The sequence below is a fragment of the Ceratotherium simum genome, chromosome 35 (genome assembly GCF_057802395.1).
Source record: "Ceratotherium simum simum isolate JZ-2026a chromosome 35, ASM5780239v1, whole genome shotgun sequence".
Classification (NCBI taxonomy): domain Eukaryota; kingdom Metazoa; phylum Chordata; class Mammalia; order Perissodactyla; family Rhinocerotidae; genus Ceratotherium; species Ceratotherium simum.
Genome location: NC_141934.1, coordinates 7,976,540 through 8,003,336, shown reverse-complemented (window position 1 = coordinate 8,003,336; position 26,797 = coordinate 7,976,540). Strand labels below are relative to the sequence as shown.

Below are 26,797 nucleotides of genomic sequence, written 5' to 3'. Positions count from 1 at the left end.
GTATTTAGAGCTCATGAACTTCAAGGGTAAGAGGTAGGGAGCCTAATTTATTTTCACACTATAATCATCTTTCCCTCTTTGCATTTGCTGCTAGGAAGCCCGGAGGTCTTATAGAGCCCTCTGACATGAGTTTGTGGGAATTATTTACCGTGACCTTTGGCTACTATTTTATACTGTTGTTTGTGACTCTTTTACAAGTCTTGTTTTAAATGCTGTGAGTTATATGAAAGCAAAGCACCCAATTATGTTAAAAGTCATTGATAGAGAGATGATTACAGGAGCTGTAGAGGGTTGGCAGGGAGTGATGGCGCAGATCTGATGGAGCAGTGCTGAGGGAGGGCAGGAGCAGAGGTGAGAGGCCTTGTGCAGCTGTCAGGCCAGTCTGGGGTGGGTGTAGGCAACACGCCACCTAGCAGGGCACCCAAAGACCAGGAAGAGCCCAGGAAACCATGAAACACCCATCATGTGTCTCGCCTGTAATAAGGCTCCTTCGTGGCACAGCCCAGGCCTCTGCACCCTCATCCCAATCAGGCAGGCAAGGGGACCGTGCCTCGTGTGGACGTGGCCTGGCTCTGTGGTGGGGGAGCATGGCTCTGGAGCCAGATAGACTCAGGTTCCCATCCCGCTCGCCTCTTGTTGACCTGGGCAGCCCCTTCTCCCTGGACCTCAGTCTTGGGGGGACAAGAGGACCTGGCAAGGGGCTTCCCTGAAGCAGTGCACCCACCGCCCCGTGCCTGCCCAGGGAGACGTGTGTGCTGCTGCTCCACCAGCGCCAGGCCTCTTTGGCAAGTTTCTGACAAGCACCATGCACCTGGCTCAGCACAGCCTGGTGAGCTGCCCAGGCCAGCAGCAGAGTCAACCTGCGCCCTCCCAGTGTTAAGACTCCTTCCTTGGTCAGCAAACAGGTAGCAGGAACCAAGACTAACTTGACTGGGAGCTGGGGCCAGGCGTAGGGCAGTAGGAAAGCGAGAATGATGCGGACACAGGTCTCGCGAGAGTAGCAGCTCGGGGTAGACCCAGTTCTGGGTTAAGGACCTGAGTTCTAGATCTGGGTCTACTGCCACCTGCTGTGTGACCTCAGAGCCTCAGTTTCACCTACTGTGGAATGGGGTGGAGGTCCCTGCCCACCCATCTCACCAGACTCCTGTAAGGGTCTGGAACATTTCTGAGGCACCCAGAGGGATACTCTGCTCCCCCACCCCACCGCCACCACCTCTTACACCCCTGGGTGCAGACCCAGCAAAGAGGGGCCTTCTAGGCTGCCACTGGGGTGGGTGATTGCAGTGTCTGCTGTCAGGGCTCCTACCCTGAGAGCAGTGAAGCAGGGCAGGGACTGGGGACAAGGCTGGAGGACACTGTGGTCTTTGGGCAGTGAAGGCTTGGCTCCAGGTTGCAAGCCAGGGAGCGGTCTCAGGCCCACTTCGGGGGGTCCCCAATTTGCATAGCAGTCAGTGACTGTAGCTGCACACCAGCAGGTGGGCCTTACCGATCCATAATTAGCAAACTCAAAATAGCCCAGACCCACAGCTGCCCTGGATGCAGCCTCTCCCCTCCCCAGAGCCTGTTAGGTGCCTAAGGAGATTGCTTTCCTTCCCCACAGAGGTCTCTCCCCCACCCAGCCTGTGCCAGGACACCTGTCAGGATAAATCCCTGCCCCTCCTGGAGAAGCAGGTTATGGTGGCTTAGGTGTGGCCAGGCAGGGACCAGCACCCAGGCCTTTTGGAGAGGGTGGAACCTGAGGTTGGAGTGAATGCACCTGAGGTGGAGTGAATGCACCTCCTCCCCAGAGCCTTGCGGGGGAGCTGCTGGGAACTGAGCCTCAGTTTCCTCATCTGTCAAATGGGGATGATCCCACTCCTCCTACCTCGAGGATTTTGCTGAGTGAGCTGAGACAGGGGAGCCCAGGAGTGCAGGGTCTGTGGGACATTACTGTTCTGTCTCACAGGACAGGGCTCAAGGGTAGAGTGGCTTGTGTGGGAATGCAGGCCTCCCCACTCGTGATAACGTGCCCTTTTCCACTACACTTTGCTGGTTTCCTTGGGCCTCTGTTTCCATATCTTCAGAATGGGGGAAAGGGGAGGAGGCCTTGCATGGTGCTGGGGGTGAACTGAGATGACGCAGGGAAGGCGCCCGGAGGAGGACTTGTTAAAGGAGTGACGTGCCTGGGGCCAGCTGAGCAGCCTGCCCTCTCGAGCCCCAGGCCGGGGGGCCTTTCCACTATTCCCGGCCGGCCACCAGGGCTTGGCTCTCCCTGTGGGGTGGGAGAGCCAGCCGAGCCCAGGTATGTGCCCTGCAGCCGAGCCATGAGGAGCTCACTCCTCTGGGAAGGTGCTGGGCCGTCCCTGCTCTCCTGAGGAGGCCCAGGACACCGACCCCCTGATAGGGCGTTCACTCATCAGCAGACATTCTGGAGCAGCTGCTGAGTTTGGGGGATTCGATGGGATGAAGAGAAACAGGCGCAGTTGCTAGAGAAGCTAAGTTGCTGATGTGAGATTGCGCGGAGGCGCCTGTCTGGGGGGCCTGACTGAGTCGGGTCAGGAGCCTTCCCTGGGGGAGATGAGAGAGGTCTGAGGAGTTAGCGGGCGGGCGAGGGCATGAGCATCGGGGGTGGCCCCCAGGGAGTGTCTGTCAGTGCTCCTTTGCCCGATTCTCCACATGGCCTCCCTGGTTCTTCCTGACAGCCCTTCAAGATGGGGCTGCATTGTCCGTGTGTCACAAGTGAGGGGCCGTGTGCCTCTCCCTCCAGGAAAGCACGTCTCTAACCCGTGGGGTCAGAGTGTGATGTGCGTGGAGCCCAGCAGCTGGTGTGACAAGGAGTGGGAAGGAAGTGCTGGGGAGTGGCAGCCAGAGACCAATGATGCAGGTTGGGCCAAGGAAACATGTCCCTTCCTACCGTATTAAAGGAGTCCAGGAAGGGCAAATCCAGAGGTCCCCTGGCTTGGACCTTACTGCCCTCCAGGGACAGCTGAGGCCTGGGCTCTTCTCTCCACTGTGATGACGGGGGCAGAACGACCAACCCCTGCTTGATAAGAGTGTGGTGGAACCACCTATGGACCTGGGAAGCCGAAAAGATTCTGGATGTCATAGTAGGCCACAAGTTTAAAGGAGGAATCTTAAAAGCAGAGTTGTGGGACACAGACTTTGAGGTAACTTGGTGGAAAGTTCCAGTCCCAGTTTCTCTGCCAGACAAGACCCTTTACCTCTCTGAGCTAGGCAATAGAGCAGAATGTGGCTTTCCTTCCTTATGTGCCAAAGCCGGGGACTGGCCTGAGCTGCTAGAGGTGTCTTGGGTTCCAGTAGGGACGGGGGTCATGACAAACCTCAGGTCCAGCGTACAGTGAGGATGCGGCAGCTGAGAGCTTGGACCCCAGCTGTGATGAAAACCTGGCATCCCCAGCTGCTGCTGGCGAGGCGGCATCGACCAGCGGTGAGAGCACCGGGTTGGGTGCTCTCTAATGGCGTCCCGACTGTGGGATGCTGACCACGGCAGATTCCAGTCCCTAGGCTGGCTCTGAGAAAGCCAGGGTCCTCATGTCCCCACAGAAGCCAAAGAGGGCAGCAAAGGTGTTTCTGACCACTCTGGGGAAGGGCGGGGAAGGAGAGATGGCTCCCTAGGGCCTTCCTCACTGCCCCGCAGCTGGCGGGCAGGGTGTGGAGCGTGGGGACAGACAGGCCACACCTCCCTCCCCAGGCCTGCAGGGACTTCGTGGAACTAGCAGAGACACACAGCCGGAAATGGCAGCGTGCACTGCAGTATGAGCAGGAGCAGCGCATCCACCTGGAGGAGACCATCGAGCAGCTAGCCAAGCAGCACAACAGCCTTGAGCGGGCCTTCCGCAGCGCCCCTGGCCGGGCCAGCAACCCCCCCAAGAGCTTCAGCGAGGGTGAGTGGGCGAAGGCCCCCAGCCCGGCTGGGTCCCTTGCTCCGGACTGCTCAGCCTCTGTCCATCTGATTGGCACTCCGTCCACTCCTCCCTCAGCCTCCCCCTCTGCCAGCTGGGTCTGCTTACACAGCCCCCCAGTACACATACCCCTTAACGTGCCCACGTTTGGGCTTGTCTTGGCCAGCTCTGGTCTGCCTCTGTGGCTTTGTATTTCCCATGCCCACCACCAACTGGCACCAGTCTCCCTGTACCTAGGCTCCAGTTCTCAAAAGTTCAAAGTGCCCAACTGTCCCCTCTGTGGCAAGGCTGCCCAGGTGGCAGGTGGCGGCCCACCTAACCTTAGGGTACGGGTCACGAGTACCCTCAGAACGGGGTCTGTCAGAAAGGGAAGCTGGGCCACAGACAGACTGACCAGCACGTTGCGAGATCAGGGGAGGCTTCCGGAAAGAGGGAGGCCTCTGAGCCAGAGCACTGAAAGGAAAGCACATTCCAGAAAAGGGACAGTCAGAGACAGCTTAATCCGGACCAGGTGACTGAAGTGGGGAGTTCCCCAAAGGTGAGGGGGAGGGGGGTAGAGGCCGAGGCGGGGGCGGCCCTTTGGGCTCTGGACTTCCTCAAGCAGGCGAGTTTTTTGAAGTTGCAAACTGAGGCAGCGGCTTTGCGTGTGTCTCTAGGAAGCCTTTTGACTCCCAAAGGAGAGGACAGTGAGGAAGATGAAGATACAGAGTACTTCGATGCCATGGAAGACGCCACATCCTTCATCACCGTGATCACTGAGGCCGAGGAGGACAGGTGGGCCCCTGTCTAGTGTGGGAGTCAGACGGGCAGACAGGACACGTGGGGTCTGTGACCACAGGGGCCCCTGGTGCTCCAGGAGGCTCTCCCAGAGGAGGTCCCCACTCCTGGCCTCGTCTGGGTCCTGGGTCAGCCAGTACCCCAGAGGGGGCTGTGTGCAGGGACCTCAGGCAAGGATTTTGCTGAGCACCCACTGTCACTGGGCATCAGGGAGTGAAAGTCTCTCCAAACCGCTGCCCTGGGTCCCTCAGCCCCACCCGAGTGTCCTGAACTGGAGACGCCCCCTCTGGAGAAGCAGCTTTGGGGGGGCTGCCCTCTGACCTCACTGAGGGGTCTGGATAGAAGGTGGCCAGGTCCCGAGGAGGCCTTAGGATTTGTAAATAACTTGCCTCCCCTTTTGTGTTTCCTGCAGAAAAGCTGAGGGTGGGACCACAGGCTCTGTGGACTGGACCTCGGCAGACAATGTGAGTGAGGGGGAGGACCCTGGGGTGGCTGAGGGGAGTGGCCAGCACCTTGAGCTCAGGGTCCCAGGGCAGGCCCAGTGCCCTGGCTGCCTTGGGGTCCCTGACAGTTCAGGCAGAGCCAGGCTGCCCCTCCCGCCAGCAACGTGCCAGTGGCCAGCTTGGTCCTCAGACCGTGCTGCGTAAGAAGTGAGGGCGAGGCCTGGACGACTGAAGCGGCCCTCCGGACTCCGCTGACAGGCACACTCTGCTTCTCTGGCAGGTGCTAGACAGCGCCTCACTTGTGCCCAAGGGCCCCCCCAAAGTCAAGAGGCGTGTCCGCATCCCCAACAAGCCCAACTACAGCCTTAATCTCTGGAGCATCATGAAGAACTGCATCGGCCGGGAGCTCTCCAAGATCCCCATGCCGGTAGGGGGCTCGGGCAGGGCAGCCTCAGTGGGTCCTGTGAGGCTGTTTTCCTGGGTGTGGACGAGAAGTTGTGGCCTCTGTGAAATACAAGCAGCCCTGGGTGTCATTTTCATAACACCCGAGCAGCATTAACGAATTATTGAATCGTGTTCACCAGCGTTGCTGAAATCCCCCCAGGAGCAGATGTCTCAGGCTCTGAGGGAAGGAACCTGGGAGGGGCTCTGTGTTGCTCAGAGATGTGGGGACCCCCAGAGTGCCTCTGCATCTGACGGGGCCTCACAATGTCCCACCTGTCCCGACTTCATAGATGGTGGGGTAGCAGGATTGGGCTGTGTGTGTGCACAGGCGGGCCCTCCTCTGTGCCAGGAGCTGTTCCTGCTGCCCACCCCAGTGAGGGCACACTGGTCTGAGGGAAGGGCTGTTATCCCTGTGCCACCAGGCCACGATGGCATCTCCACAAAGGAAGAACTTGTGGGCTCCGGGCCAGACTTGGTTTCGCTGTGTGACCCAAGATGAGTCCCTTCACATCTCTGGTCTCTGTGTCCACATCTGCAAAGTGGGGAGAATAATAGCACCCACTTCACAGTGTCTGGGAGGATGAGATGAGAGAACAGAGGGAAGACCATGCCCGATGGCTGGCCCAGAGTCACAGCCCAGCATCACAGGGGGCAAGTGACCCTGCCCTGTCTGAGGCCAAGATGGGGTCCCCTCCACAGGAGCTTGTGACAGAAAACTTGCATAACAGCTCAGAATTTGAGGAAGACCCACTTCCTCCGTTCATTCATTCTTCATTCACTAACCGATTCCTATGATTCGGTGCTGAACAAGTCAGAAACCCTGGCCTTCGTGGTGCTTACATCCTAGGAAGGGAGATTGACAGTAAATGTAATGACCATGTACAAGAGACAGCAGGTCAGCAAGTGGTGAGGGCTGTGGAGAAACTGAGGCAGGAGGGGCTGGGGCGGGGCGCCAGTGGGGCTGCGGTTTTAGACAAGGTCGTCAGAGGAGCCTCACTGTGAAGTTGCTGTCTGAGGAGCAACGTCCCTGAACACGAGTAAAGCACGGTGCTGTGTGACCCCGGGTCTGTGCTGGGCCTGGCAGGTGGGTGGCCTGCACAGACACCCCAGCCTGACCACCGCCCGCCCGCCCGCAGGTCAACTTTAACGAGCCCCTGTCCATGCTCCAGCGGCTGACCGAGGACCTGGAGTACCACCACCTGCTGGACAAGGCAGTGCACTGCACCAGCTCGGTGGAGCAGATGTGCCTGGTGGCGGCCTTCTCCGTGTCCTCCTACTCCACCACCGTGCACCGCATCGCCAAGCCCTTCAACCCCATGCTGGGGGAGACCTTCGAGCTGGACCGCCTCGATGAGATGGGCCTGCGCTCCCTCTGCGAGCAGGTGAGGCCTGCTCACACTCTGGTGGAGCTGCTCCTGCCAGGCCTGGGGTCAGAGCAAGACAAATGGGACAAGGCATCTGACCCTGACATGCCCGGGGGCCATCAAGCCGAGATCTAGTCAGGCAGCTGGGCGTCCTGCAGCAGGGACAGCTCCAGGGACACGCTGCCCAGCAGGCCTCCCCGAGACAGTGAGGGCCGCCGTGGGAGGAGAGCTTGGTGAGGACAGAGTCTAGTCTCTGTTGTTTTGTGAGGACAGTATGCAGGGAAGGGGAGGACTCATCTCCCAGTGAGGAACCGTGGAGCAGAGATGGAGGGACATTTGCAGGACACTGTTGGGGAGTCCAAGTGGGCTAGAGCAGGGAGTCACCACTGGGCCTGAAGGTGGCAGGCAGGGAGGAGCCTGCGTGTGTGGGGCCCTGGTCCGTCACAGCAGAGGGCTGGAGTGTGAGGAGCTCCAGGGGTCAGCACGCCTGGGGCAAGGGGTCAGCTCACCTCCATCCTCTCCACCCCTTCTCCATGCCTTCCCAGAAGTGACACTTATTCTGTGTCTGACACTTAGTCTCTGCCCCAGTAGGGCAGAGCCAAAACTGGGCCCCGCAGGCTGGGAGCCTCAGCAGTAGCTTCTCAACCCTGAGCCCTGGCATCCTTGTCTGAAGGGAGGTGATTCTGGTGGTGCCTCACCAGGTGCTGGGAGGAGCCAGGAGGGCACTGTGTGAAGGTGCCCAGGATAGAGCTTCCAGGTTGGCAGCCGCCACTGAGCATCTGCCGTGTGCCAGGTGCTGCTCTGGGCCCTGGGGTTGAGCTCAGAAAGCAGACAGCTCACAGATTTGGTGGCTAGTTTGAAAGGCTTGCTCTGGCTGCCGTGTGGACCCGTAGGAGGCGGGTGCTGTGGCTGGACCGGGGAGAGGTAGAAGCTCAGAGCACGGGCATATTTAGAAGGTAGAACCAACGTTTGCTGATGTTTTGGATGTTGGGAGAGAGGGGGAGGGAGGGAAGCTGGGGAGGGCGTCAAGAATGACCCCAGGGTTCTTGGCTTGAACTACTGAGTGAATGAATTTCTTCATTCAACAGAGCTGACCAGTGCACATGACGTGCCAGGTGCTGCTCAGGCATTGGGGGTACAGCTAGCTGGGAAGTAACCCGATGGGGTGCCTGTTCCCATGGCGGGGGCAGATACTGTACTGCGTATGTCAGATGGTTCTAGCTCTTTTAGAAAGTGGTTGGTCAAGGAGTGACACAGAGAAAGTGAGGGAGAAGGAGGAGCCGAGGCTGGAGAGGAAGCGGGGGGGCAGCCGAGGCAGTCGGAAGACTCTGCGTGGGAGACCATCATGGCAGGGTGGAGGAGGCCTGGCCCCCTGACTTGTTTTCTGGGGATCCCCCAGCTGCAGTCGGGAGAGCGGAGCACAGGGCCTAAGGGAGGAGCAGGGAGGCCAGCAGAGGCCTTTGCGCCCATCCAGTGTGGCCTGGGGAGGTGGGGATGGGGGTGGGGGCGGATTCTGGATGCATTCTGAAGGAAGAACAGACCGGATTAGATGAGGATTAGATGAGGAACATGAGAAAGAGGGGCCAGGGATGACTCCAAAGCGTTTGGTGCGAGCAGCTGGAAAGACTGGATCATCTGCCTGAGAAGGAAGCGATGACGCAGAGCTCCAGGGCCAGCCCCTGGGGGTCACGTCCCTGAGTCTGCCAGAGGGGGTGGGCTCTAGTGGGCATGTGGGGGCCCTGGCCGTAGGTGACGGGTAGGCTCGAGACAGCTCACCCATTGCCCAGAAGCCATTGGCAGGTTTGGCCTGTGCTTCTGAGACGTAGGAAGCAAGCAGGGGTGCCACTCACAGAGACGGGAGACAACAAGAGACGCAGCGGGGCATCAGGAGCTCTAGTCAGTCTGAGAGGCCGTCCGAGTGGACGTGTCCAGTGGGCAGCTGGAGCGCACACCTGGAGTTCCGGGGAGAGGCTGGGGCAGCAGGCTGAACGAGGCCATGAGATGGCAACGAGGTGCCCTAGGGAGTGAGGAGGCTGGGGAGAGGCTGAGCCCTAGGACCTGCAACCAAAGGAGCAGTGGAAATAAGGAAGAAGAGACAGGGAAGGTTGGTGAGGGGGGCGGGCAGTGTCCTGGCAGGCGAGACAGCAATCAGGGGTGCCCAGTGCTGTGAGAGGAAGGTGCAGAGGCACTGGAGGCCCCGGCCTGAGTGGGCAGTGCTACACCGCCATCCAGGTCAGACTCTGATGTGGACTCCCACTCTAGAGCCAGGCAGGCCGGGAGGTGGAGCCTGACTCTGCCCTTCTGTTAAACTGGCTTCCCCCGTCTGGGCCACCTTGGTGTGACACGGCTCAGTAACACGCCCCTTGGCAGGCATGTGGGGAGGTTAATGAGAAGACGAGCATGGAAGCCCACGGTGGAGCATAACACCCTCGCTCTGTTAGCCCTCAGCGCAGCCTGTCACAGGTACATCCTTGAGGCACAGCCTCCATCATCACCCCCGTTTCAGAGCCCAAGAGCCAGGTGCAGAGACGCCCTGGCGCTCCGCTCACGCCCACAGCGAGTTGGGGCAGGCCTAGGACCACCGCCCAGACTGCTCCCACGGCCGCGCCCTTGCTCTTCTTCTCAGGGCATTGTCCTTCTGGGGACCTGCCTTGAGTCTGGGGCCCCCAAAGGAGCAGCCAGGGCTGCTCCCAGGGCCACGGAGCCATGCATACTGGGCACAGGGCGATCGGGAGGCAGGCAGGCCTGGGCCCGTGTCCAGCAGACACTCATGTCCTGTGGGTCTGCTCTCAGGTGAGCCACCACCCTCCATCAGCTGCACACTATGTGTTCTCCAAGCACGGCTGGAGCCTCTGGCAGGAGATCACCATCTCCAGCAAGTTCCGGGGGAAGTACCTCTCCATCATGCCGCTAGGTGAGCTGAGGCCCTCTGCTCTCCCAGGGTAGAAAAACATTCTGGATAAGGGGGAAGGTTTTGCCAACCCAGAAGCCAGCTTGGGGCCTCCAGGAGTGACATTAGTCTCCCCACAGGTCTGCTCCCTTCTTCCCCACAGGCTTCTAGGCCACCTCCCTGTCCTGCGCCCTGCCCTGAGTCTGCATGAAAACTGCCTCTGGTTCTCAGGACCCTGGGCCTGTGGGCAGGCTGGCTGGGGCCCAGCGTGGCAGGCTATGACCTCTGACCCTTTATCTGGCCTCTAGGTGCCATCCACTTAGAATTCCAGGCCAGTGGGAATCACTATGTGTGGAGGAAGAGCACGTCAACTGTGCATAACATCATCGTGGGCAAGCTCTGGATTGACCAGGTCAGGGGTGCCCTTGGGGAGGGCGTGTAAGGCCCGGGGATTGGCCACAGACCACCCCCTCCCTCACTAGACAGGGGACATCGAGATTGTGAACCATAAGACCAAGGACCATTGCCAGCTGAAGTTCTTGCCCTATAGCTACTTCTCCAAAGAGGCAGCCCGGAAGGTAAGCAAGGCCACCTCTCAGAGCCTTGGGGGCCCTGGAGCTGGGCGTGTGCCTACACTGGTCTTGCCAATGTCCACAGGTGTCAGGAGTGGTGAGTGACAGCCAGGGCAAGGCCCACTATGTGCTGTCAGGTTCGTGGGATGAACAGATGGAGTGCGCCAAGATCGTGCAAAGCAGCCCCAGCAGCCCCAGCTCGGACGGGAAGCAGAAGACAGTGTACCAGACGCTGCCAGCCAAGCTGCTGTGGAAGAAGTACCCGCTGCCGTGAGTGGGCTGTGGGGCAGGCGAAGAGCAGGCAGAGAGGGAGAGGGAGAGAAGGAGGCAAGTGGACAATCAACAGGCAGGGGGCCCTGCCCGGCCTGAAGGAAGCAAGTGCAGGCACAGCAAGTTGGGAGGGTTCAGTCCACACGTGGGCAGAGAACAGCGTGTGCAGCTGACACCCCACTGTGGAAGCCAGGCTCCCAGCTGTAAATAAGGGGGACACTATCGGGTAGTAGCAAGTCCCAGGCAGAGACTTTAAACAGGCTGATAGGACAGAGGCCCTGCATGGTCCAAGGAGTAAAAACCAAACATGAAATAGAAACAAAAAACTATAAAATAAAAAGTGGCATAGTGAATTTTAAAGAGAGCAAAATAGAAAATTCTACAAAAGAGAAATAAAATAACTGAAATTGAGAACTCCATGGAAAGGTTTAATAGATAGAGATAATCCATCAACTGAATATAGGTCAGAAAAAATAATCGAAAACTGCAGCTAAAGCGAGAAAACCTGGAAAAAAACAGAAGCTGGCATGAGAAGGCTTCCCACCTGGTGACCCAGAGTGAGTCCTGGATCCGCATTGCCGGCAACCTGGGGAGCCCGTGCGACTGCAGGATCTTAGTGAGGTCCCCAGGGCATCCACCCATGTGCACATCAACTTTGAGAGCGGGCTCTAGCTGCTTCTAGTCAGAGTCCAGAAGGAAAGAGACCACATCTGAAGAGAAAATAGCAGAGGATTTCCCATACATAAATCTATACATGAAACTGTTGAAACAAAATCAAAGAGCAAGTATTAAGCAGCCAAATTTTAAAAAGACACTGCTTTCCAAGGAACCGCAGACTGACAGCTGTCTGCTCATCAGCAATAATGGGAGCTTGAAGAGTCATGTGAAATCTTCCATGTGTGGAAAGACTCTCTGCCAGCCTAGAACTTTACACCCAGGGAGAACATCTTTACAGAGTGAGGTTGAAATAGACTTTTCCAGACAGATAAACTCTCATTTTGCCACCAGCAGACCTGCACTAAAGGATATACCTCCTGTAGAAGGAAACTGATCCCAGATGTTAGAGCTGAGATGTATGAGTGAATGAAGAATAACAACTTATGTGAACCTAAATGAGCACTGAAGAAACAGGAATAATTTTTACTTGAGGGGTTTAAAATTGAAACATAAAGGTAAAATACAACTGCACAATCACGTAAGTCAGAAGAGAGATAAATGGATGGAAACTTCTCAAAGGCCCTTGTGCTACCCAAGAGGAGGGTCAAGATGCACATTAACTTTGGACTGTGTCAAGTATGTATTCCTAGAGTAACCACTAAAATAATATGTTTAATCGGAATCCCAGAAGGAAAGGAAAGAAATAAAAATGGAGAGGAGAGAGAAATAGTTAAAGAAATAGTGGAGATAAATTTCCCAGAATAAAAATAAAGAGATGAAAATCCTCGGATTGAAAGGGCCTGCAGAGTACCAAAGGCAAGAGAGAGAGAAAAACCTTCACCTAGACCACCATAACTAAGACCAAAGAAAAAGAGAAAATATTCCCATAATAATCCAGAATTAAAAGTGTAGATAATGTTAACATGATAGGTTTTAGGGAGGTAGAGAAAGACACCAAAGGATGTGAATGAATGCTAAGTTCTTATTAGAGGGAAGAGACAAATATAAGATTTTAAAAATAATAAGAAAAGATTAAATAGAAAAAGTAGGACAAGTAAAAGCAATAAATTAACACAGCAGAAATAGGTCCACATAATAAATATAAATAGATAAAACTCACCAGTTAAAAAGCAAAATACTGACTGACTGGATTTTTTAAAATCCAGATACATGCACCTTCTAAGAGATATCCAAAACAAAGATGTGCAAAGGTTGAAAGTAAAAGACATATCATGAAAATACTAACCAAAAAAGCTGTAATGGCTCCATTAATATCAGGTAAAACAGATATTAGGACAAAAGCAGTATTAGAGATGGAAGAGTTGCTACATGATAAAGGTTAAGTTCTTCAAGAAGATTTAATAGTTTCAAACATTATGCATGTAATGAAATAGGCTCAAAATTTATAAAACACATATTGATAGTAAAGGGAGAAATTGATAAATCCATCAGCACAGTGGGAAATTGACAGATTTCAATACACTCCTCTTACTTAAGGATAGGTCAAATGGGGGAAAAAAAACAGCAAGGATTTGAAGGAGATGGAAACAACACAGGCCATACACCCATACTTATGGTTGCAACAATCAGAGAACATACCTTTACTCAAGGATACATGGGAGAGGCGGAGTCAAGATGGCGGCGTAAGCAGACTCGGAACTCACCTCCTCCCGTGGACACAGCCAATTTACAGCTACTCGTGGAAAAATTACCCCTGAGACAGAACTGAAAACTGGATGAGAGGAACTCCCGCAACAACGGACAATCCTAACTGAGGTGGAAGAGGCAGAGACTCCCTTCTGGAGAGGAAAAACGCCGCCTTCACAAGCCGCCAGCTTCACGGCCGCTGGGAGCAGCCCACAGATACGCAGCCCTCCCTGGAGGCGCGGGGTCCTGAGCCGGGGAGCGCCCCCGCTGTGGGCATTTTGTGGACCCAGCACAATCGACACCAGTGGCATAATATCTGACTGTGCCTGCTACTAAAGCATTGGGGAGTACCCCCAGAAAACCCGGTTCACAAAGAAACTAAAACTGGCTCTTAAAGGGCCCGCACACAAACTCACCCGTTTCAGAAAGCATCCTAAAATCACCAGAAAGAAAGGTGCACAGTGCTGTGGTGAAAAGAGACTCACCTAATAGGCCCTGAGTGCATCTCGGTGAGGGGTGAGACCTCTCCAGGGACTGGGACATTGGCGGCAGCCATTGTTGTGGCCTGGTGTGAGCGTGCTGACACAGACGCCATTGGAGTTGTCCCTGAGGCCTGCTAGCCCAGGGTCTGCCCCACCCACTAGAGCACCGATTTAATCCAGCTCAGCCAGGGCAGGCAGCCCACCCTAGAGACTGGCCCCACCCAACAACAAGCCCTCAGGCAACTTGTGGGCCTGCATAGATTGGTGACTGGATTCTCTGCAGCCTGGCAACTGAGCCGACTTGAGCTGGGCAGGGTGTGCACAAGGAGCAGGTGGAGAGTGTGGGGCTCCCGCCGTGGAGAGACTGGGTCCGCTTGGGGAGGTCGGGGCGCTCACACAGGGCAGGACTGTGTTGACTGTGTGTGTGGACCTGTGGGCGGCAGGGCTTGTCAGCTGCAGAAGACTTGTGCTTCTCAAAGACCCACATAGGGGGTTTGCCCCACCTTCCAAAGCCTGAAACAATTGGGTGCTCCTGTGCCTGAGGGCAGCCCTACCCAGCTGCAATCCTCAGAGAGCTGACAAGAGACCTAATAGGCTAGAGGCTTACAGCAATTGTAAGGCCCTGAGCCTAACAACCTGCTGCGCTGGGGGCCTACTCACTTAAAAGAAATACTGCAACACAAATGTGGTATTAGAACTTGCAGCCAACTGTGCTGGGGCTCCCCACACCTGATAAAGAGATTGAAGGGCCCACAACAACTACAAGCAGCTGAGCATTACAACAGCTGGCCAGGAGCATAACTCATCCTCCCTGGGCGCCTACAGGGAGAGCAAACAGGCCACAACAGGAGGACACACGTAGCCCACATAGGGGTCACCCCTGGAACATTGAGAACTGAAGGAAGCACACTGGAAGCCTCCTAAGGCATCACTTACATAAGGTCACCTATCCAAGAGCAGTAGACGTAGCTGACCTACCTAATACGTAGACACAAGCACAGGGAAAGAGGCACAATGAGGAGGCAAAAGAATACATTCCAAGTAAGGGAACAGGACAAAACCCCAGAAAAGGAACTAAGTGAAACAGAAATGAGCAACCTACCTGACAGAGAGTTCAAACTAAGAGTGTTAAGGATGCTCACTGATCTGGGGAGAAGAATAGATGAACTCAGTGAGAATGTCAACAAAGAAATGGAAGATATAAAAAAGAACCAATCAGAAATGAAGAATACAATACTGGAAATGAAAAATTCATTAGAGGGACTCAAAAGCAGAGTAGAGGATACAGAAGAACGGATCTGTGAGCTGGACAAAAGACTAGAAGAAATTACCCAAGGTGAACAGGTAAAAGAGAAAACAATTAAAAAGAGCGAAGACAGTCTAAGGGACCTCTGGGACAACATCAAGCGCACTAACATCCGTGTTATAGGTGTCCCGGAAGGAGAAGAGCGAGACAAGGGGGCAGAGAATCTATTTGAAGAAATAATAGATGAAAACTTCCCTAACCTAAGGAAAGAAACAGACATCCAGGTACAGGAAGCACAGAGAGCCCCAAACAAGATAAACCCAAAGAGGCCCACACCAAGACACATCATAATCAAAATGTCCAGAATTAAAGATAAAGAGAGAATCCTAAAAGCCGCAAGAGAACGTCAAGTTACATACAAAGGAAACCCCATAAGGCTATTAGCTGACTTCTCAGCAGAAACCTTACAGGCTAGAAGAGAATGGCACGATATATTTAAAGTACTAAAAGGAAAAAACTTACAGCCAAGAATACTCCACCCAGCAAGGTTATCATTCAAAATGGAAGGAGAGATCAAAATTTTCCCAGATAAGCAAAAATTAAAGGAGTTTGTCACCAAGAAACCAGTGCTACAAGAAATGTTAAAGGGACTGATTTAAGGGGAAAAGAGAAGACCACAAATAGGAAAAATTATCTATTTCCATGATTAGAACGTAACGGATGCTAATGCACAAAAAAGAGGTTAGATATGATATCAAAAACATAAAAGGAGGGAGGAGGGTTGTTAAAGAGTACAGCTTTCAGATAGAGGTCAAACTAAAGTGACCATCAATTCTGTATAGAAGAAGAAAGGAACAGAGAAGGACTACTAAAACACTGAGAAAAAAAAAAGTTAAAAAATGGCAGTAAGTACATACTTAGCTACTTTAAATGTCAATGGACTAAATGCTCCAATTAAAAGGCATAGGGTGGCTGACTGGATAAAAAAACAAGACCCAAATATATGCTGCATACAAAAGACACACTTCAGACCTAAAGACACTCACAAACTGAAAGTGAAGGTATGGAAAAAGATACTCCACGCAAATGGCAATGAAAAGAAAGCTGGGGTAGCAGTACTCATATCAGACAAAATAGACTTTAAAACAAAAACTGTAAAAAGAGACAAAGAAGGGCATTACATAATGATCAAGGGAACAATCCAACAAGAGGCTATAACACTTGTAAATATCTACGCACCCAATGTAGGTGCACCTAAATATATAAAGCAATTATTAACAGACATAAAAACAGAAATAGACAGTAACACAATAATAGTAGGGGACTTTAACACTCCACTTACACCAACGGATAGATCATCCAAACAGAAGATCAATAAGGAAACATTGGCCTTAAACGACACACTAGAACAGATGGACCTAGTAGATATATACAGACCATTCCATCCAAAAACCGAAGAATACACATTCTTTTCAAATGCACATGGAACATTCTCCAGGATTGATCACATATTAGGCCACAAAACAAGTCTCCATAAATTTAAGAAGATTGAAATAATACCAAGCATCTTTTCTGACCACGACGGTATGAAACTAGAAATCAACTATAGGAAGAAAATCAGAAAAGCCACAAATACGTGGAGATTAAACAAAATGCTACTGAACAACGACTGGGTTAACGAAGAAATCAAAGAAGAAATCAAAAAATACCTGGAGACAAATGAAAATGAAAATACGACATGCCAGAATTTATGGGATACAGCAAAAGCGGTTCTAAGAGGGAAGTTTATAGCGATACAGGTCTATCTCAACAAACAGGAAAAATCTCAAATAAACAATCTAACAATGCACCTAAAGGAACTGGAAAAAGAAGAACAAACAAAGCCCAAAATCAGTAGAAGAAGGGAAATAATAAAAATCAGAGCAAAAATAAATGAAATAGAGACCAAAAACAATAGAAAAATTAATAAAACCAAGAGCTGGTTCTTTGAAAAGATCAACAAAATTGACAAACCTTTAGCTAGACTCACCAAGAAAAAAAGAGAGAAGGCACAAATAAGTAAAATCAGAAATGAAAGAGGAGAGGTTACAAGAGACACCTCAGAAATACAAAAGATTATAAGAGAATACTATGAAAAGCTATATGCCAACCAATTCGACAATCTGGAAGAAATGGATAAATTCTTAGAATCATACAACCTTCCAAAACTGGATCAAGAAGAAGTAGAGAATTTGAATGGACCAATCACCAGTAAGGAGATCGAAACAGTAATCACAAACCTCCCCAAAAATAAAAGTCCAGGACCAGACGGCTTCCCTGGTGAATTCCACCAAACATTCAAAGAAGACTTAATACCTATCCTTCTCAAACTCTTCCAAAAAATTGAGGAGGGGGGGAAGCTCCCTAACTCATTCTACGAAGCTGACATTACCCTGATACCAAAACCAGACAAGGACAACACAAAAAAAGAAAATTACAGGCCAATATCACTGATGAACATCGATGCAAAAATCCTCAACAAAATACTAGCAAATCGCATACAACAATACGTTAAAAAGATTATACACCATGATCAAGTGGGATTTATTCCAGGGATGCAGGGATGGTTTAACATTCGCAAATCAATCAATGTGATACAACCACATTAATAAAATGAAGAATAAAAATCACATGATCATCTCAATAGATGCAGAGAAAGCATTTGACAAGATACAGCATCCATTTATGATAAAAACTCTGAATAAAATGGGTATAGAAGGAAAGTACCTCAACATAATAAAGACCGTATATGAGAAACCCACAGCTAATATCATCCTCAATGGTGAAAAACTGAAAGCTATCCCTCTAAGAACAGGAACCAGACAAGGATGCCCACTGTCACCACTCCTATTTAACATAGTTCTGGAAGTCCTAGCCAGAGCAATCAGGCAAAAGAAAGAAATAAAAGGGATCCAAATTGGAAAGGAAGAAGTGAAACTGTCACTATTTGCAAATGACATGATTTTATATATAGAAAACCCTAAAGAATCCACCAGAAAACTTTTAGAAGTAATAAATGAATATGGTAAAGTTGCAGGATACAAAATCAACATACAAAAATCAGTTGCATTTCTGTACACTAACAACGAGGTAGCAGAAAGAGAAATTAAGAGTACCATCCCATTTACAACTACAACAAAAAGAATAAAATACCTAGGAATAAACTTAACCAAAGAGGTGAAAGATCTGTACACCGAAAACTATAAAACATTTCTGAAAGAAATTGAAGAAGACACAAAGAAATGGAAAGATATTCCGTGCTCTTGGATTGGAAGAATTAACATAGTTAAGATGTCCATACTTCCTAAAGCCATCTATAGATTCAATGCAATCCCTATCAAAGTTCCAACAACATTTTTCACAGAAATAGAACAAAGAATCCGAAAATTTATATGGAACAACAAAAGACCGAGAATAGCTAAAGGAATCCTGAGAAAAAAGAACAAAGCCGGAGGTATCACACTCCCTGATTTCAAAATATACTACAAAGCTATAGTAACCAAAACAGCATGGTACTGGCACAAAAACAGACACACAGATCAATGGAATAGAATCGAAAGCCCAGAAATAAACCCACACATCTATGGACAGCTAATCTTTGACAAAGGAGCCAAGAACATACAATGGGGAAAAGAAAGTCTCTTCAACAAATGGTGTTGGGAAAACTGGATAGCCATATGCAAAAAAATGAAAGTAGACCCTTACCTTACACCATACACAAAAATTAACTCCAAATGGATTAAAGACTTGAATGTAAGACCTGAAACTGTGAAACTTCTAGAAGAAAACATAGGCAGTATGCTCTTCGACATCGGTCTTAGCAACATCTTTTCAAACACCACGTCTGACCGGGCAAGAGAAACAATAGAAAAAATAAACAAATGGGACTACATCAAACTAAAAAGCTTCTGCACAGCAAAGGAAACCATCAACAAAACGAAAAGACAACCTAACAATTGGGAGAAGATATTTGCAAACCATACTTCTGATAAGGGCTTAATCTCCAAAATATATAAAGAACTCATGCATCTCAACAACAAAAAAACTAACAACCCAATAAAAAATGGCCAAAAGACCTGAACAGACATTTCTCCAAAGAAGATATACAGATGGCCAACAGACACATGAAAAGATGTTCAAAATCACTAACTGTCAGGGAAATGCAAATCAAAACTACAATGAGATATCAGCTCACGCCCGTCAGAATGGCTATAATTAACAAGACAGGAAACAACATGTGTTGGAGAGGATGTGGAGAGAAGGGAACTCTCATACACTGCTGGTGGGAGTGCAAACTGGTGCAGCCACTATGGAAAACAGTATGGAGATTCCTCAAAAAATCAAGGCTAGAACTACCATATGATCCAGCTATTCCACTGTTGGGTATTTATCCAAAGAACTTGAAAACACCAATTTGTAAAGGTACATGCACCCCTGTGTTCATTGCAGCGTTATTCACAATAGCCAAGACTTGGAAGCAACCTAAGTGCCCATCAAGGGACGAATGGATAAAGAAGATGTGGTATATATACACAATGGAATACTACTCAGTCATAAGAAACTATGAAATCCAGCCATTTGTGACAACATGGATGGACGTTGAGGGTATAATGCAAAGTGAAATAAGTCAGAGGGAGAAGGTCAAATACCGTATGATTTCCTTCATTAAGTAGTAGATAATAACAACAGTAAACAAACACATAGGGACAGAGATTGGATTGGTGGTTACCAGAGGGGAAGAGGGGAGGGAGGAGGGTGAAAGGAATAATTCGGTACATGAGTGTGGTGATGGGTTGTAATTAGTATTTTGGTGGTGAACATGATGTAATCTATGCAGAAATAGAAGTACAATGATGTACACCTGAAATTTTTACAATGTTATAAACCAATGTTACTGCAATAAACAAAAAATTAAAAAAAAAAAAAAAGGATACATGGAATGCATGCAAAAATCAACCAGGTACTAAACCCTAAAGAAAGCCTCAACAAATTTACAGAGGGTAGCACACAGACCACAGTCTATGATAAGACAATTAAGTTAGAAGTTATGTACAAGATGACAAAAAGTCCCCACATATTTGGAAAAAATTTTAAGTTGCTAAATAACTCATGGGTAAAATAATAAATTAGAATGGAAATTTAAAAATACCTAGAACTGAATGATAATGAAAAGATACCAAAACTGACTGGATGTAACAAAGGCAGTGCTTCAAAGGAAATATATTGCCTTAAATAGGTAGATAAGTTCATTAATTTTGAGGCTTTTTCTTTTCTGAGTTTCCATTCTAAGAAATTAGAGAAAGTTTAACATATAAACCCAAAGAAAGAAGAAAATATACTTTAAAAATAAGAGCAGAGATTAACAAATAGAAAAAAATAAGTTTAAAAAGCTAGAAGTTGATTTGTTCAGATGGGAAGGACAAATTCTTAGAAAAATATAACTTATAAGAACTGAGTCTAGAATAAATAAAAAGCATGAATAGTCCTGTAATAATTAAAGAAATTGAAGCAGTAATTTAAAAATTTCCCCAAGTGAATTATCCAAATTTTCAAAAATATATTATCTCAATTTTATATAAAATCTTCCAGACCATAGAAAAAGAAGAAATACTCTCCTGTCTTAATACTGTGAGGCCAGGATAACCCTGATACCAAACCAGGCTAAAAGAACAGTAGGAAGATAAAAATTCTCCCCTATTTCACTCATGAATACAGAAGCAAAATTCTAAAACAAGATATCACAAAATCCAACCCAACAGTGTCTAAAAAAGTAACATTCTTCAATCATGTTGACTTTATCCTGGGTGTGCAAGGATGGTTTTGTATTAGAAAAATCCATGAATTAATTGATCACATTAATAGATCTCAATAGATTCAGAAAGAGCATTTTAGGTGCCTCAATATAAGATTAATATGCAAAAAGTCAGTTGCATTTCTACACACTAAAAGGAAACAGCTAGAAAATACAATTTAAGAGAAGATACCAATTATTGTGTCAGAGAACATCAAGGACCTTGTAACAAATCTTATATTCAAGACCTTTATAGAGAAAATTATAAAACTTTACTGAGATACCAAAGAAGAGCTAAATAAATTGAGAAAGATAAAATGTTCCTGGATAGAGAGACTTAGTATTATAAAGATGTCATGATCTAAAGAGTCAGTAGATCAAACAAAATCCAATAGTGATTTTCATGGAACTTGATATGATTGGCCCTTATTAGAGAATACAGGGCCAAGACATTTCTGAAGAAGAAGAACAGAGAAAAGAGGACTTGCCCTGCTAGATGTCAGGACTTATTTTGAGGCTATCGTGGAATAGAATAGTAAACCCAAAACGGGCCCTTCAATGTATGTATCTTCTGTATATGACAAAGGTGGCATATCAGATCATGTGGAAAGATGGGGCTGTTCACTAAAAGGATCTGGGGAAAATGGTTATCCATATGGGAAAAGACTGACTCCAGATAAAGGTCTTATAATAAGTATTAAGTTTGACTTGCTGTTAAACAATAAGATAAACTCTAAGTAGAAAATACAGATGAATATCTTTTAGACCTTAAGGAACTATATCTTAAATAAGACACAAAAAAGCATTGATGCATTCAACTATATTAAAATACTTTTGTTCATTAAAAGAAATTTTACTCATTAAAAGACAATTTAAAGACAGTGAAAAGACAATATGTAAACTTGGAGAAGGTAATCACAATACTTATACCTGACAAAGGTTTAGTATCAAGAAGACAAAGAGTATTTTACCACAATTTAAAAAAGAATCATAGGGCGGCCCCGTGGCTTAGTGGTTAAGTGCGCACGCTTCGCTGCTGATGGCCCAGGTTTGGATCCCGGGCGCGCACCGACGCGCTGCTTCTCCAGCCATGCTGAGGCCACGTCCCACATACAGCAACTAGAAGGATGTGCAACTATGACATACAACTATCTACTGGGGCTTTGGGGAAAAAAAAGATGTTAGCTCAGAGCCGGTCTTCCTCAGCACAAAGAGGAGGATTAGCACGGATGTTAGCTCAGGGCTGATCTTCCTCACAAAAAAAAAAAAGAATCATACAAAACTTCTAATCAATAAATAAAACCATCCAATGGAAAAAGTACAAGAGTCATGAACAAGAATTTCACAGAAGAAGAAACATATATGGCCAGTTATCATATGAAAATGACCAACACTGATAATCAGGGAAATGCAAATCAAAACTACAATGAGATACCATTTTACCTTCATTCGATTTGAAAAAAATGAAAAAGTCTGATGATACCAAGTGTTGAAGAAGATGTGGATACACACTGTCTTACTCATCGCTGGTGGGAGTATGAACTGGTGCTACCACTCTGGAAAGCAGTTTGGCCTTACCTCCTAAAGAAGAACATCACAGGCTCTATGGCCCAGCAGTTCCACTTCTAGGTCTATACTCAAGAGAAATTCCTGCAAACATGCAACAGGAAACACGTATAAGATTACTCCAAAATAGAAACTTGGAAACAACCTAAATTTATTGGATGAATAACTGTGGTATATTGACAGGAGGCAATGTTATATAGTAGTTGGAACAAATGAACCACAGCAACATGCAGCAATAAATCTTAGCAATATAATATTAAGTTTAAAAAAGTGAGTCCCAGAAGGTTACATACATCATGATATTCTTTTTTTTTTTTTTTTAAAGAAGGGATGTTTTTGTTTTTGTTTTGTTTTTGCTGGGAAAGATTCTCTCTGAGCTAACATCTGTTGCCAATCTTCCTCTTTTTTTCCCTCCCCGAAGCCCCAGTACATAGGTGTATATTCTGGTTCTAAGTCCTTCTAGTTCTTCTATGTGAGCTGCCGCCACAGCATGGCTACTGATAGACAAGTGGTATGGTTTCGTGCCCAGGAAGCAAACCCAGGCCACCGAAGCGGTGAGAGCACTGAACTTGACTAGGCCATCAGGGCTGGCTCATAATATTCTTTGTATACAGTTAAAAACAACTATGTAAAATATATCTATATGCATACACATGCACACTGAAGACTACTTAAAGATGCAATAAAATTATATTAAAAGGAAAGCAGGGGACTGATGAACCCAGAGTCTTGCTGATGGCTACTTGAGAAGGCGACGGATTGGTGAGTTTTCCATACGGTTGGATGTGGGGTTGTCAGGATTCTACCTTCTGTTTAGGGAGGCAAGGATGCATTAATAAAAGCAGGCCATGCAAGGACCAATCCAGAGAGGCTGTCATGTACCAAGGATTATGATGAATCCAAAACCGTGCACCTGAGGTCCAAAAAAGGAGCAGAACAAAAAGAAAAAACAAACAAGATAGTAGATTTAAATCCAACACATCACTCATTACATTAAGAGCTCCCATTAGAGGTGTAAGATTGCAGACAAGTTTTAGAAATCTAACTATATGTGGTTTACAAGAGCTACATCTAAATAAGAAAATAAAGACAGACTGGAGTAAAAGGATGGAAAAAGATATGCCCACAGAAATACTAAACAAAAGCTGCTGTAGCAAGATTAATATTGCAAAAAAGACTTTAAAACAAAAAGTAAGACTGCAGGTTAGAGGGACGTAATGATAAAGGTTCAGTCCACCAGGAGATGAGTTTACATCTGAATGCTCCCTGCAACCTAATAACATAGCCCCAAATATATACAGTAAAGGCTGGTAGAAATATAAGAAGAAATGGATTCATTTACAACCAAAGTGGGAAATTTTAACATACCTCTCTTAGTAATGGATAGCAGAAGCAAAAAAGTCAAGAGAATAAGTTTGAACAATAGAACCTACTGGACATTTGTAGAACACCGCACTGAACAACTGTAGGAAATGTTCTCTTCAATTACACATGGGACATTTGCAAGAGCTGACCACATGCTGGGCAGAAAGCAAATTTCAAAGAACTAAAATGATACCAAGTATACTGTCTGATGCCAAGGCAATTATGCTAGAAATAAAGATGACTAGAAAACTCCCCTGTGTTTATAAACAAGAAATATTCTTCCAACGAATTCATAGATCAAAGAAGATGTAATGGAAATTAGGAAATATAACTGCGTGATAACGAGAGTAATACATGCCAGAAACGCTGGGATTCAGCTAAGGCAGTCCTTGGAGAGAAATGTCAACCTTACAATGCACACATTAGAAAAGAAGACACACTGAAAAATCATGAGCCAAGCATCCATCTCAAGAAGTTAGGAAAAGAACAGCAAAATAAACTCCAATCAAGTAGAAGGAAGGGTATAAAAGCAAAATCAATAAAGCAGAAAACCCTAAAATAAGATCAACGAAGTTTCAGCCTCAACCAACGAAGAAAACGGACCAGCCCCGGACATGACTGTCAGAATGGAGAGAAGCCACAGAACCAATATCACAGATGCAAAAAGGGACGTTGCTATGTTACAGACATTAAAGCAGTAATAATGAGGATATTATGAAACAACTTTACGCTGAGAAATTTGAGAAATTGGACGAAATGGGCAAATTCCCAGGAAAGTATAACGCAGCAAGACAGACGCAGGTCGGTGGGGCGAGTGTGCGAGGTGCGGGGAGGAGAGAGGGAGTCGGACGCAGCCAGCTGGGTTCGCGGGCCGGGCGAGGGCCGGGCGAGGGCCGGGCGAGGGCCGGGCGAGGGCCGGGCGAGGGCCGGGCGAGGGCCGGGCGGGTGGAGAGGGGCGGCCCGGGGACCGGCGGGGACGGCTCACGCCGCGGGCCCGCCGCAGGGAGAACGCCGAGAACATGTACTACTTCTCGGAGCTGGCCCTGACCCTCAACGAGCACGAGGAGGGCGTGGCGCCCACCGACAGCCGCCTGCGGCCCGACCAGCGGCTGATGGAGAAGGGGCACTGGGACGAGGCCAACACGGAGAAGCAGCGGCTGGAGGAGAAGCAGCGCGGGTCGCGGCGCCGGCGGCTGGAGGCCTGCTCGCGGCGCTGCGGCTCCGAGGACGGTGAGGCCGGGCGGGGAGGGGGCCCAGGGGGCGGCGGTCTCCCGGGGACGGGGAGTGGGGTCTGGGGGCCGTGGGGGGAGGCTGGCCGCCCACCCGCCCGCCGTGCTCGCCCAGCAGAGAAGGAGGCCGACGTGTACATGCCGCTGTGGTTCGAGAAGAGGCTGGACCCGCTGACCGGGGAGACGGCCTGCGTGTACAAGGGCGGCTACTGGGAGGCCAAGGAGCGGCAGGACTGGCACGTGTGTCCCAACATCTTCTGAGCGCCACCCCCGCAAATACAGGCGCCCGCAAGGCCCGGGCCACCTGTTCTTTAATGCGCTCGATTTAGTGCTCACCGCCCCCCCCCTACCCCGCCCTTTCCCTTAACTCCCTTAACGCCTCTTTTATTTTTCTATCACTTTTCTGGGGCTCCCACCTTGGAAGGAGGACGTGCTGACCCGGGTTCTCTCCAGCCCCAGGTGCCCTGGGTCCCCCGCACCCCTTCTTTGTGCACTTGGGCCCCAATGGGACCCCAGCTCCCAGTCACCACAACTCAGGCAGGCTGGCCCGACCCTGGGCCGCCCCAGTCACCAGCCCCGAGGGAGGAATTGGCCCCTCCTAGGGAGCCGATTTTGACTTTTTTAGAAAAACGATCTCCATTTCTTTCCAGCCAAGACGTTTAGTAAATATTTTTAGTACGGCACTTAGCAGACAACTTTCTAAGTGTGCTTTCTTGCCACAAAGTGTCCTGGCAAGAGCCCCTTCTTTTTAAGACATCAGGAAGACCCCTTTGAGTCGGGAGCATTTTGTAGCTCAACAGAGCAGGGCGGACCCCAGGAGCCCAGGAGCCCATAGAGAAGGGAACTGGAGGGGCTTCCCAGCCCAGGAGAGCACAAGTCAGCTCTGGGGCTGCAGCCCCTCCCACCGGGCCGGTGGATTGGAGGGCAACAGCCCCTTTTCTAGTCTTGGCCGTGCAGAAAGAGGCCAGGAAGGGCTGGGGGGCAGGGCCTGCAGGTGCTCCCCACCCCAGAACCAGGCCCCTAATCAGCAATAAGAACAAACCCTCAGCTCAGCCTGGGCTGGTGCCCGGGCACTAGACACCCAGCATCCCACCTCCCCCTCAGGCACCACTGGGGTGCCCTGTCTCAGCGCCCCCTGAACTCTTTACTTGCCTGATTTATATATATGATATATAAATATATATAAAATAGCTATTTTGCTTAAATTTCTATGGTATGTGGAAGTGAAAAAATGATGAAGACAGGCCACTCCTGTCTGAGTTTGGCCCTCCTGTCAGCTGCGTCCTGCCCTCTCCTCGGACCACCTTCTAATGGCTTCTGCCAATGGTGGGGGGACTGGGCCATTGTGACCACTGTCCCAGCCTCTCAGAACCCCCACTCCAACCCACCGCACTTCAGTTTGGTCCTGAAAATTCATCACAGGGTTTTTCTTTCTACACAGGACTGGTTTTGTTTTTATAAAAAAACAAAAGTGAAAACATCAATGTGTGAAATGCCTTAGGGTGCCCACTCAAGAGTCAGGGTGGGCAAGGTGGCCCCCCCAGGCCTGTGGCAGAGCTGCGGAATGTACCTCTTCTCAACACTGTTTGTGAGCGAGCACCTCTGACGGGTAATAAAAAACCTTAGATTTGGAGTTTTCCATGGCCCTGTCCCGGAGTGTGTCTGTGACTGGGTGGAGCAGGGCTGACGCAGGAGGACAGATGACAGCCCACAAGGTGGCATGGGGGAGGCGCCTGAGGCTTTATTCTGCTCAGCACCAGGCAGGCATTGGGAGGTTAGTCTGGATGGGGGTGGGGCTGGAAGGCCTGGTGGGACAGGGTCTGGGCCAGGAAGGCTGCAGATGGCTGAGATAGCACCTAGGGGAGGGGGTCACAGCTTTGCCTGGGTGTGTCTGGGGCCAAGCCAAGGCACCCACCACCCTCCACGAGGGAACACCCACCCTGGTGAGTTCCAAGGTTGCTTGACAATGGTGACCTGGGCTGCTTGTGTTGCCCCAGGGTGCCAAGCAGCTAGGATCACCAGCTCCCAGGACCTGGCCAAGAACAGCTGGTCTGGCCTACTGGGTCCTCCTCCCACTGCCAGCACTTCCAGGTGAGAGGATGGTTGGGGCAGG

The 26,797-nt window shown here is 49.3% G+C and overlaps 1 protein-coding gene across 4 annotated transcripts in view; it reads left to right on the top strand.

Annotated features, from left to right (window-relative positions):
- The window catches only part of OSBP2 (oxysterol binding protein 2), a 190,709-nt gene extending 164,386 nt beyond the window's left edge, over positions 1-26,323 (top strand). For all 4 annotated transcript variants that reach the window (XM_087423957.1, XM_004429773.3, XM_087423956.1 and 1 more), the window contains 11 exons: positions 3,692-3,884; positions 4,559-4,676; positions 5,092-5,143; positions 5,403-5,549; positions 6,703-6,948; positions 9,724-9,844; positions 10,129-10,232; positions 10,303-10,398; positions 10,478-10,662; positions 24,459-24,685; positions 24,803-26,323. In XM_087423957.1, coding sequence (XP_087280083.1) covers positions 3,692-3,884; positions 4,559-4,676; positions 5,092-5,143; positions 5,403-5,549; positions 6,703-6,948; positions 9,724-9,844; positions 10,129-10,232; positions 10,303-10,398; positions 10,478-10,662; positions 24,459-24,685; positions 24,803-24,945 — 1,632 coding nt within the window. In that variant the 3' untranslated portion in view covers positions 24,946-26,323. The remainder of the gene's footprint in view (positions 1-3,691; positions 3,885-4,558; positions 4,677-5,091; positions 5,144-5,402; positions 5,550-6,702; positions 6,949-9,723; positions 9,845-10,128; positions 10,233-10,302; positions 10,399-10,477; positions 10,663-24,458; positions 24,686-24,802) is intronic.
- The last annotated feature ends 474 nt before the right edge of the window (positions 26,324-26,797 follow it).